Source organism: Paramacrobiotus metropolitanus, unplaced genomic scaffold, assembly GCF_019649055.1.
Source record: "Paramacrobiotus metropolitanus isolate TYO unplaced genomic scaffold, Prichtersi_v1.0 Parri_scaffold0000031, whole genome shotgun sequence".
Taxonomy (NCBI): Eukaryota; Metazoa; Tardigrada; class Eutardigrada; order Parachela; family Macrobiotidae; genus Paramacrobiotus; species Paramacrobiotus metropolitanus.
The window spans coordinates 311500-322494 of NW_026570251.1; the positions used below are offsets into that span (position 1 = coordinate 311500).

The 10995-nt window shown below is 45.0% G+C and overlaps 1 protein-coding gene across 1 annotated transcript; it reads right to left on the reverse strand.

Moving 5' to 3' along the window:
• Window positions 1-1848: 1848 nt before the first annotated feature.
• Window positions 1849-2529, reverse strand: LOC129588741 (uncharacterized). Its single transcript, XM_055483106.1, has 2 exons — window positions 2139-2529; window positions 1849-2070 (listed from the first exon to the last, which is right to left on the reverse strand). Exons 1-2 carry the CDS (start codon window positions 2493-2495, stop codon window positions 1849-1851), a joined length of 579 nt encoding a protein of 192 aa, XP_055339081.1. The 5' UTR covers window positions 2496-2529.
• Between the last annotated feature and the right edge of the window lie 8466 nt (window positions 2530-10995).

Genomic DNA, 10995 nt, shown 5'->3' on the forward strand with positions numbered 1-10995 from the left:
ATACCCAGGAGTAATGTTGTTAAATAAATTAAAACAGTTCGTTCAAATTACCATCGCTACTCCGCCGTGCAAAGAATTATGAGAGTGACATTGCGTGTTATTGCACATTTACTTGAGGGTAGAGTTTCGATTGGCTTGCGAGGCGGTGTTATTTTTAATTACATGTTGAGTTGGATGCATGATGTTCTCGTGATATACACCTTATCATTTCCACACCGATAGTCTCGTACACAGCACACTGCACTGCACAAAAACGCATTGCTTACTGTTAATGATCAACAGATAACTGACTGATAGAGCGAACTGATTGTGAAGTAATGTAACGTGTGCAACGATTAACCACATCACCATGCGAGCGCGAGCCCCCGCACCACCGGAAAGCGATTTGTGAAATTGGATAAGCTAGTTGAAAAGGGTGACCATGTCACACCTGCGCGCTGTAACTCGACAAGTCACTCCGACGGAAGTTTTCCGGAAACGAAGGGGGTCTTAAATCAGTTTCATCAGGTCTCTGGACATATCTGTAGCTTTAAAGTGAGAACACTGGGAAGTTAGAATTCAAAGCAAAAATTCCGATTATTTCTTTACAACATTAGAAAAACCGCAGGATATCACGCCGCGAGGCATTCAGTATGGTTGTCTTTGTCGACCTTTCTTCACTGGATTCCGCTTGGCCTAACTTATTTTCATAAACGACGCAGGGAGGTAAAAACCGTTGGCCTTCTTGGATACGTCCAGAAAGCGCCACTTAACGGTTTTCCAAATGGGCTGCAGGTAGAAAATATCTTGCGTCCGTCGCCGTACGAAAATTGGGACCAAATCGGTTGAATTTGGCTCCATTCGTAATTCGCTATGTATAAGCCCATCTAATGATCAAATAAACCCAAGGCACACCTTGAGCAAGAGCAAGCGGCGCATTGTACTCGAAAGGACCGAAATAAGAAAACAGCGAACTGGTACAGCACACGCGCCCTTTACTTTGCACGGTGTAACTTTTGCATGGTATAACAAGTACAGCAATCTATTTTGTAATAAGACGTACAGATATCAATGAATCGCAATGCGCTTGTTATCATATGTACGAATGTACCATGGTTGCACTCTATGTAACTTAAGTATTTGTTAAACTCAAGGCAACTTAACAGTTAGATTACCGATACCAGTATACAGTACAACTGTACAGCAGAAACTCTTCATTTATCGTTAGTATTGACTTTTGCATCGTAGCGCACTGATTTTCTTAGCGCATATTGTTAATAATGTAGCATAAAAGCATTATCGGTAACATGACCTTTGAAATTTCGTAGCATGAACGGTTTGTAAATAGTATTTGTACGGTCGTACCGTATTAATATCAACAGTTCAAACTTCAAACTAAGAGGAATGAAATTTTCGTGCAAGCCAAAATTCAAAATAAACAATTTAATACGCATACCGCGTCTGGTGACTATGGTCGATGATCCCTTCTTTAAAACTCTTATGCATGTTTAGGTCAACAAAAAATTACATGGAAAAATGCTTTGAACATGTCATATTATCCTTAATTTTTGTGATGAAGTTATACAGTTAATTAAGATATTGTACGAATTAGGATTTAGGAGGTAAAACGTAAAGAAATCATACCCTTATCGTTTCAGCTAAGACCGGCACGACTGACTTATGTATTAGGCGGTATAGGAAAACTCAAACAGTCATAAAAACTTCCAAATTTATCATTAAAATACGCAGATTCTCTTAGACAGTGTGTGAGATAATACCACTTTCGGACAGATTGCGCATGACTCCAAAACCGCTGCACTCTTCCACTTCCAGTATATTATAGATCCCGTCAATTAGCCCACCGTCAGGCTAGTCAACAGCTTCCCCATCCTTTACTTCCGTCAGTGCTCGCAGTGCTCGCCGACGACGTGCACATGACATGCGATGTCTGCACCACAGACGACAAGCAGCATACAAGCAGACGCGATTCAGTTTCCGAACATCCACATTGCGCAGACCGTCCTGCGTCCACTCGTGTTTTGAGTACTGCGCGGAATGGCGCGGATCACAGCTCTGGAACGCCGTCAGCATCTGCAAAATGTTATCAATGCAGTGCTACTGTACAGTTATTTTATACCAGTATAAAACCAGGAACTTACCCCGATGATCCGCTTACAGCACTGTTTGCAATCCGCCTCTTCCGCTATCCACTCTTCCACACGGTTGGCGTCCAACGGCTCCGCGGGCGCAAGGGATGCCTCAAACATGTTCCAAAACTGGACGGCATCGATATTATCCAGATCGAAATACGCATAGCGAATGCGAAACTCAATTTCGCAATCGTACTTATTGTAGCACAGCGACACGTTGCTCCAGATAATGCGAGGACACCACGGTGACAGGTCCGTGTATGAGCGAGCCACATCAGCACAGTAATCTCCAAAAGTTCGGTTGTTAGCGCCGAAGACTGTCAGGTGGCGGTTATACAGCACCAGCCGAGCAGTGCGAAGTTCCATGCTTTCTAGCACTTTCTGAATGTAGTTGACCACGATTCCGGCGTTAACTGGACGTACCAGTTCTCCACCCACCTTCTCGCAAATAAGGCTTTCCCGTACGGAGATTGTGCGCGTGAGAGGAGAAGTGTGTTTCAACAGGCAAGCGCATGCGCCGTAGCTGGACTTCCATTTAATAGTGTTAGGAAGAAACTCCTTTGGGCGCCTAAACCGTACAAGGGCATCTTGCAAAAATTCCCGTGCGCTCAGAATTTTTTTCCACAGTTGACAGGTGCGACGGCAACGCAGCCGGTCGATAGTGTCCATCATGTGAAAGATCTCTCTAAGAAGCTCTCGTAGTAGCATCAAAGCGAGTTCGCCGGTATTCGGTGATTCTTCAATGATTTTCGAGTATTTCGTTTTTTCGAGAACTTCCTTCCGCTCTGCGTTTTTTTCTGGACAATCTGCAGGGATTTCACACTGCGTGAGAACAAACTGCTGCACAAGCTGTTTATCGACCGAAGCGTAGCGAAGGTCTTCTATGTTCAAGGAAAATAAAAAAAGTGGTGTCTGTGCGTCGGTCACCGCCATTGCGTAACCCATTCGTTGGGCGCCCAGTACGTGTGTTCCCCACATGGCCGTATATATTCACGCCACATGGAAACTGTGGTGTCTGTGCGTCGGTCACCGCCATGGCGCCCAGTACGTGCGTTTCACACATGGCCGTATATACTCACACCACAAAGAAACTGTGGTGTCTGTGCGTCGGTCACCGCCATGGCGCCCAGTACGTGCGTTCCACACATGGCCGTATATACTCACACCACAAAGAAACTGTGGGGTCTGTGCGTCGGTCACCGCCATGGCGGAACTCTATCGTTATGCGGTGTCTGTGAGTCGCCGATCGCTGAACCGCGTTGACCACATGACATTGTATAAGTATGTACAATGTGCAACAATAAGTATGTACAATATAAGTATGTACAACGTTGTGTAAGTATTGTCCATTTAATAATACTGAATATTATTTCCATGGTTTCAGTGCTTTATTTATTGACATTAGTCGTGTAATGTTATATACTGTAAATTAAATTGTTACAAAGGTCACTGTATATCATGCGTAAATAGCCGGCAAACTTGCCGGTAAGCCGATTAGCTCGCTTACCCGAAATTTTTGATGGCCCGCAAACCTGCTCCGAAGGCGCCCGTACCCGGCAACCGCAAAAGGCCCAGAAAGGAGGAAATAACAAACCGTGAGTACTAATTGTCCGTAGCAAGGTGAAAATGCCGTGTCACACTTAAGAAAAATCCACAATATAGATCATAATTGTGCTGCAGGGACGAATAGCGAATCGTCGTCACCTTCACCGTCCCCACCTAGGAAACGTCAGCGGCGGCAGTCTCATGAACAAGCCGAACAGACCCGTGCGCGCAATAGGGCAAATCAAGCTCGAAGAAGAGCCGCAATGACCTCTGCCCAACTCCGAAGCAAACAGAGGAGGGACAGAGAGGCTGCTGCTCGTCGGCGAACACAAAATATGCCATTACAAGCAGGGCGCACTTTAGGATCGATAAATCGGGAACGAATGGCGCGCCGGCGAGAACAGAGGCTTTCAGAACGCGCAGAGGAACAACGGCGGGATAGAGAGGCTCACAGACGTGCACGCCAAGGTCAGACATCTGAACAAAGAGCTGAACGTTTACAATCCCGACGTTTCTCTCGCGCGATATCTCGAGCTTGCATGGACCCAAGCCTGTTAGCAACATCACTTCAGCAACATATGATGGCATTAAAGTGGCAAAGATGTGATGTGTGCAAGGAAGCATGGCCAGGTTTGAAATTGGACGATCTTATGCGCTGTGCGCATTGCAGAAAAAGCAATATCGAAATACGGGAAAAACAACAACATGGACCCGGGAACTGTACCAGCAGCGCTGAAACGTCTGACCTTTCTAGAAGAGCTCTTGATTGCAAGAATTCATCCCGTCCTATCAGTTTACAAAATTGGCCGCGGTCAGCAGCTAAGTTACAGTGGAAACGTCATAAATTTCATGCAAGATGTCGAATCGTTTGCGAAAGTCCTGCCGCACAACGTGAACGAACTGGTTTCAGTTATTTTGGTCAGTGGAACCGACATGGACAACTATACTGCATTCAAGGTTTCTGCCACTCGTATTCGCCGGGCACTGCTCTGGCTGAAAAAAAAACAATATATGGTACAAAGATATCCAGATTAACGAAGCTACGTTATCTCTGCTGCCGGAAGATGGCAATCTGCACTCCGCGTTACCAACGTTACAAACCACCATTCAACCACCGTGTGGTAACACACAACCGGATGACCGGATTCATGACACTGGGGTTGTGGTCACACCGCATACTAATCAGTCGGCACAAGTCAGAGAGGCAGTTGGTGTAGAAATTCCACAAGTTCCGTATCCAAAATTGTCATCACAGCCGATCGACGAGTTCAACACACCAGGCTATATTGCACAAGCGTTCCCGTGTCTATTCCCTACCGGCGCCGCTGATTTACGTGATAACCGAGGAAGGACAGTCGCAGTTTCTGAAAGCGAATACTTCAAACACCTAATGCGCTATGTAGGAAGACGGTTTGCATCACATCCAACGTTTAGATTTTTTGCTATGAACACATTATTTCGCTGGCAAGCACTTCGGACAGGACAGCTTTTTGTGCGGAAGTCGGCGTTGGGGAACATAACGGCAGAGGAACTACGAGATAAGCTGCAAAATAACCCAGCATTAATCAAACAGATCATGAGTTACGGCTCCAGACTACGCGGCACCAGGGCATATTGGTATCACCGTAGCGCGGAATTGATCGACATGGTTAAATCCATTGGAATGCCAACACTGTTTTTCACGCTGTCCGCTGCAGACTTGCACTGGCCTGAACTGTATGACCTTTTGGATCCCACAGTCGACTTTCAAGATTTAAATACGAATGCCAGCACAAAACTGAGAGCAAAACTCTTGCAAGATAACCCAATGGTGGCGGATTGGTTTTTCTCCGAAAGAGCAACGCACTTTATTCACAAAATTCTTGCGCCCAAGCTAAGAATTGCCGACTATTGGTACAGATACGAGTACCAACACCGTGGCAGTGTACACCTTCATGGACTGCTGTGGTTAGAAGATGCGCCCACCAAGGTGAATTTTGATACTTTGGATAATCAAGGAAGACAACGAATAATCGAATATTTCGATGGTTTGATCACTGCTACAAACCCGGATATGGGCGCACCACCAGCTGCAGTCCATCCGTCTCAACTTCGACCAGGCAGTATCACTGACTGGAATGCTGATTACGTGCACCTGGTGAATAAAGTGCAAAGGCATACTGTCTGCAGAAAGGAGACTTGCTTGCGGAAGAAACGACGTGGTATCGAGAAATGCCGTTTTGATTTCCCTCAAGGAATTGTGCCCGTTAGTATGCTTGAAAGAACGGAGGGCAGATGGACCTTTGTACCAAAAAGAAACGATCCAAGAGTAAACAGGCACAACCGAAGTATACTTCAGGCTTGGCGGGCAAATATTGATGTATCACCCGTTGTTGACAAGCATGCAGTGATTAACTATGTTGCAAAATATGCATCGAAAGCTGAACCGCGATCTGCATCATATGGGGATATTTTAAAAATCATCCTGGACAGTGACATTGGAGCCGGAGTGATGGCCAAACGATCGGTACAACGATTGCTGCTAAAATCGGTATCGGAACGCGACATCTCAGCACAAGAATGCAAGCATTTGTTAATGGGATTCGACTTGTACAGAAGTTCCCGCCCTTTTGTAAATATTACTATCAGAAGCGAGGAATGGATTCCACTTGCCGACGATGCAGACCAGCCAGATGCAGATGCCCCATCTACCAAAACCATCCTTAGCAAATATAAAAACAGAGCACTGGCTCTCGAACATTCCAGCCTGATGGAAGTCGCGTCTAATTTTGTCTGGTCAAAAAATGGCTGGAAAAAAAGAGCTCGAAATAAGGAAGCTGTTGTACGAGTATTTCCCATCTTAGCGTTATCGGCAGATGCAACGAAAAATGAAGAGTACTATCGCCAGCAAGTGCTGCTACACTCTCCGTGGCGTGACATTAACACTGCCCTGGCAGAAGGACAAAGTTGAGAACAAGCGTATAACGCGCTCGCGCTTCCAGCCCATGAAAACGATTTACCAGAGGCCGAAGTACCTGATAGTTCGGATGAGGAAGCGGAAGCACCAAACAATCGGGACCAAGATGAGTATATGGTTCTGCACGGCCATGGTCCGCATGATGCACCGCCAGTTATCGAGCTGGGTACCCGTCAAATTGATGTACTGTTTGACTGGCAGGCGGCTTACCAACAATACCCAAATATTGCGGAAGCCGACAGTTTCATTGAACGGGCTAAAACAGATGCAGACGAAGTTAACGAACCGGTGACGTTGCCCAACGTCACTCTTGCCGGTGAACAAGAGGAAGTCAACGCTTATTTCGACGAACAGCTTAATGGCACTATTCCACATCGCTGTACAATCATACAGGGAAAAGCGGGAAGTGGAAAATCCACACTTATTTCCTTCTTGAGAGCAAAGCTGGAGAGCAAACCTGGATTCGGTGAGCAATCGTACCGGCTTGTAGCCCCAACTGGCATGGCAGCCAATAACATTGAAGGAATGACAGTACACACTCTTCTAAGAATTCCGGTTAACAGGAAGTTTGTACCTCTGGAAAACGAAGAACTCGCAAGATTCCAGTCCGATTTCGAGAATATTCGGTGCATTATTGTGGATGAGTTCAGCATGATAGGGTGTACCTTGCTCGCTAAGATGGATCAAAGATGCCGCCAAGCCAAGCCTGAATCATGCGATCTCCCATTTGGTGGCATGTATGTCTATTTTTTCGGAGACATCAACAAGTTGCCGCCTGTACTGGACAGACCGCTATATGGTGATGGTTTTGCAAGCGATTTATCCGATCAAGGACAGCTTGTTTTCCGAAACGCATTCACCAAATGTTTCATCCTTAATTCATCACATCGCCAGACCGGATCGGACCCCGATCAACAAGCCCTAAGGGATGCTTTAGATCGTATCGCAACTGGCGACTCTACAAGCGAGGACTATGAAAAGTTTGTCAACCGAACGTACGCGCTATTGTCAGAGAACGAGAAAACAGATTTCAAGGGAGCATTGCATCTTTTTTCGGAAAAAGAACCCGCACGAAATTACAACACCAACGCTTTAAGACAGCTGAACATGCCGGTCGCAAGAATTATGGCAAAACATAACGGCCGCACTGCTTCCAAAGGTTATTCTAAGGATATATCTAACGTTGGTGTTTTTTATCGGTTAATTTTTTGTAGGAACCAAAGAACAAGCTATGGGTTTCGAACCGGTTTTATACCTTTCTCACGGTAGCCGGGTCATGCTTAAACGAAATTTGTGGACAAGTAAAGGGCTCGTTAACGGAGCGCTGGGTTATATAAGAGAAATTGTATATTCCCCTGGCACATCCCCGACGGACAGTCTACCGTATGCCGTACTGGTTGAGTTTGACAAATATACTGGTCCGACGTTAGCGAATAACTGTATTCCAATAACGCCAACAACAACGCATTGGACGGAAAAATCGGAGAAGTGCGCAAGAACACAGCTGCCTTTATGCCTCGCTTGGGCTATCACCATTCATAAAGCTCAAGGCATAACTTGTAACCAAGCAGTGGTGCACCTTGGAGCCCGCGAATTCGCGTCCGGCCTTATTTATGTGGGATTTTCACGTGTTAAGTCATGGAAAGGACTTGCAATTGAACCTTTGTTTTTCTTTAGCTTACTCCAGTCCATCAAAACAAGAAAAGCTACTGTGCAAAAAGCGCGCGAAATGAACCGTTTCAGACAATTACGATAAATGTTTTTCCATTTGATGTCTAAATTTGCCTATTGCGAAAAAATAAAGAATTCTATGATATAAATCCGGTGTGTAAAAGCTTCCTAAAATCGCGCTACCGTCAGCACTAAGCCCTGTTCCCGCTATATGATCCCGCTACGCTTCGGTCATGCAGTGCCCGCTAAAAGCGAGTGCACTTTCCTAGTTATACTCATACTTGAATCGGCGCTTTGTACTGACTCCAATATGGACCAAAATCCTTCCGGAAACCGGTTCGAACAATAAGTTAAATTTTTGTGCGAAATGAGTCGCAGCGGCCGTTCTGTGGCTGACAGCGGTCTTCTTATCCGGCTTTTTGGGAGCAGTTTTAGGATTTTGCGGTCATCCTGTTTCACTTCAACTAGAGCGTGTTGGGACAGATAATCGAAGCCGAACAGGAGCACTTTGGCGGGACACCATTTCCAAGGAGGGCCCGGTTGATCGCCGATCAGTATCTCCACGGCAAAGTTGCCCGGGTGCGCGGGTAGACGACAGAAATCATCGGCCCAGCGACTGTCTGCAACAATGTCCTCATCGGACCGCCAAAAAGCCGTTCCGAGTTGGACCACTACAGACCGTTGTTCAGGACATTTGAAATCCACTATCAAGCGCTGCGAACCGTCGGCATCCTCTCGGCCGACGATGTAGCCGAACTGCAGCATTCCATTGATTTCAACATCCACACCGTTCCATGCGCGCAGTAGTATCCCAGTCCAACCTGACCAGTTTTTTTTCACCCGGGGGGTCTAAATTTTTGGACCTAGGGCATTATTTACGGGTCTTAATTTTTGGACCCAGGGTATTGTATATGGGTTTAATTTTCTGGTTATGTATTTTACACCGGCGGTGCAGTGCGGGTGTATAAGCGTAATGCTACGTGGTTTCAAGTACTGCCAGACAGTCTCAAGGGTCTAGCTATGCTTTTTTATCCAAATAATTGTTGTCAGTGTATTTACAGAGAAAAATTATTTACTATTATTTACTAGAGGTAATCAAAATTATTTACTAGAGGTAATCGGAATTAATAACTCTTAAAAAATACCTACTATCGGTTATCCTCCAGTGATCATCGAAATCAATTAATCCCGTAAGCGCAAGAGTTAACAATCCACGCACCGCAGCAACTATATCCTAAAATACAGAAAAACTGATTACCTTGTATATCACTTCTGATCCAATTCAGTGACTGGTACAAAAAAGAAAACTGAAGCTAGATCTGTTGGTCAGATAAATTTACTACTGCGCAGTTTTGATTACCGAACGAAGTAAAGGTAATCAAAACTGATTCCCTTTGTAATCAAAACCGATTACCTCGGTAATCAAATCCGATTACCTTGTTAATCGAAACCAATTACCAATGCAGTCAGCAACGATTACCTTCTGTACGAGTGGAGGTAATCAAAACCGATTACCTTTTCTACATATCTAAAAAATAAGGATAATAAAAAACGTTCAGCCGTGCGAGTAGCAGAAAGTATAGAGGTAGTCAGAGACAACTATCTTTTGTATTAGTAGAGGTAATCAAATCCGATTATCTTTTGTACATACAGCACCGTAGAACCAATATACCAAGATACCCCAGGGTATATAAAGCAGAACCCTTCGAAATTATTTGGTCAGGATTTTCTCAACTAGCTTTCAAATATGTGCAAATATTTGCAAACGAACTTACAATTTCTTCTCGTAATATACCAAAGCAGAGGTTCTCTTTCACGAAATCGAGGTTGTGTCCTTCTAAGATGGAACTGGTGAAGAAGCGCAAACGACAAGAGGACGATTTAAGTAGTCCTCGAGGATCCGGATCCGGTGAAGCAGGTAACGGCTAGCGCGTAATGTAATAAGATTTTTGTCTATTAAACTTAAGAAAAAAACAAGCATAAAACTGTGATACTGTGACCATTTTCCATTGCGTCACCAGCTGAATTGAATATGTACTTGCAGAATTGTCGGATCATTTTCTCGATAATGTAGCTGATAACATATACATTGCGGATTCCGGTTCAAAATTCTGGAGAAAATTTCAGTTGCAGTCAAAGTATTTTTCAGTGAAGGTAAGAAAGACATTACATATTTAGCCGTGTGACTTTCCCTAACTGCAAGACTAATTTTAAAGGACACGGGTTTGGAATCCGTTTTATTTTCAGCTGTACCTATGGCCATGACAGTCATGCTTCAGCATGTACTGGATCACGTGTTAGAAGGCGTGGCCCCAGAAGGGATGGTTCGCGTGCGCATCGAGTCCAATTCACTGAATTATCCGATCTGGACTCCAGCTATCCAGAGATCGCAACTAACTGTGCGCCGTTGGATAGCGGAAGTAGAACGGGTGCTGAATTCTTACGAAGAATTCATGATTGACGGGCATTTTGAAGTGTTTGTGCAACACACTGACATCCCGAAGGGAAGCTGCGTGCGGGAAGTGCCGATTTTGCTGAGAAACAAGCTAAAAAATATGCAGTCTGTTATCCGTATCAAAAAACCGGATAAAATATGTCTCGCAAGGGCACTGGTGGTGGGAAAAGCGTATGCAGATAAATCACTCATTCGGAGTACAAAACGCGGAAAGAAGCTCCAAACAAACGAAGCAAAGG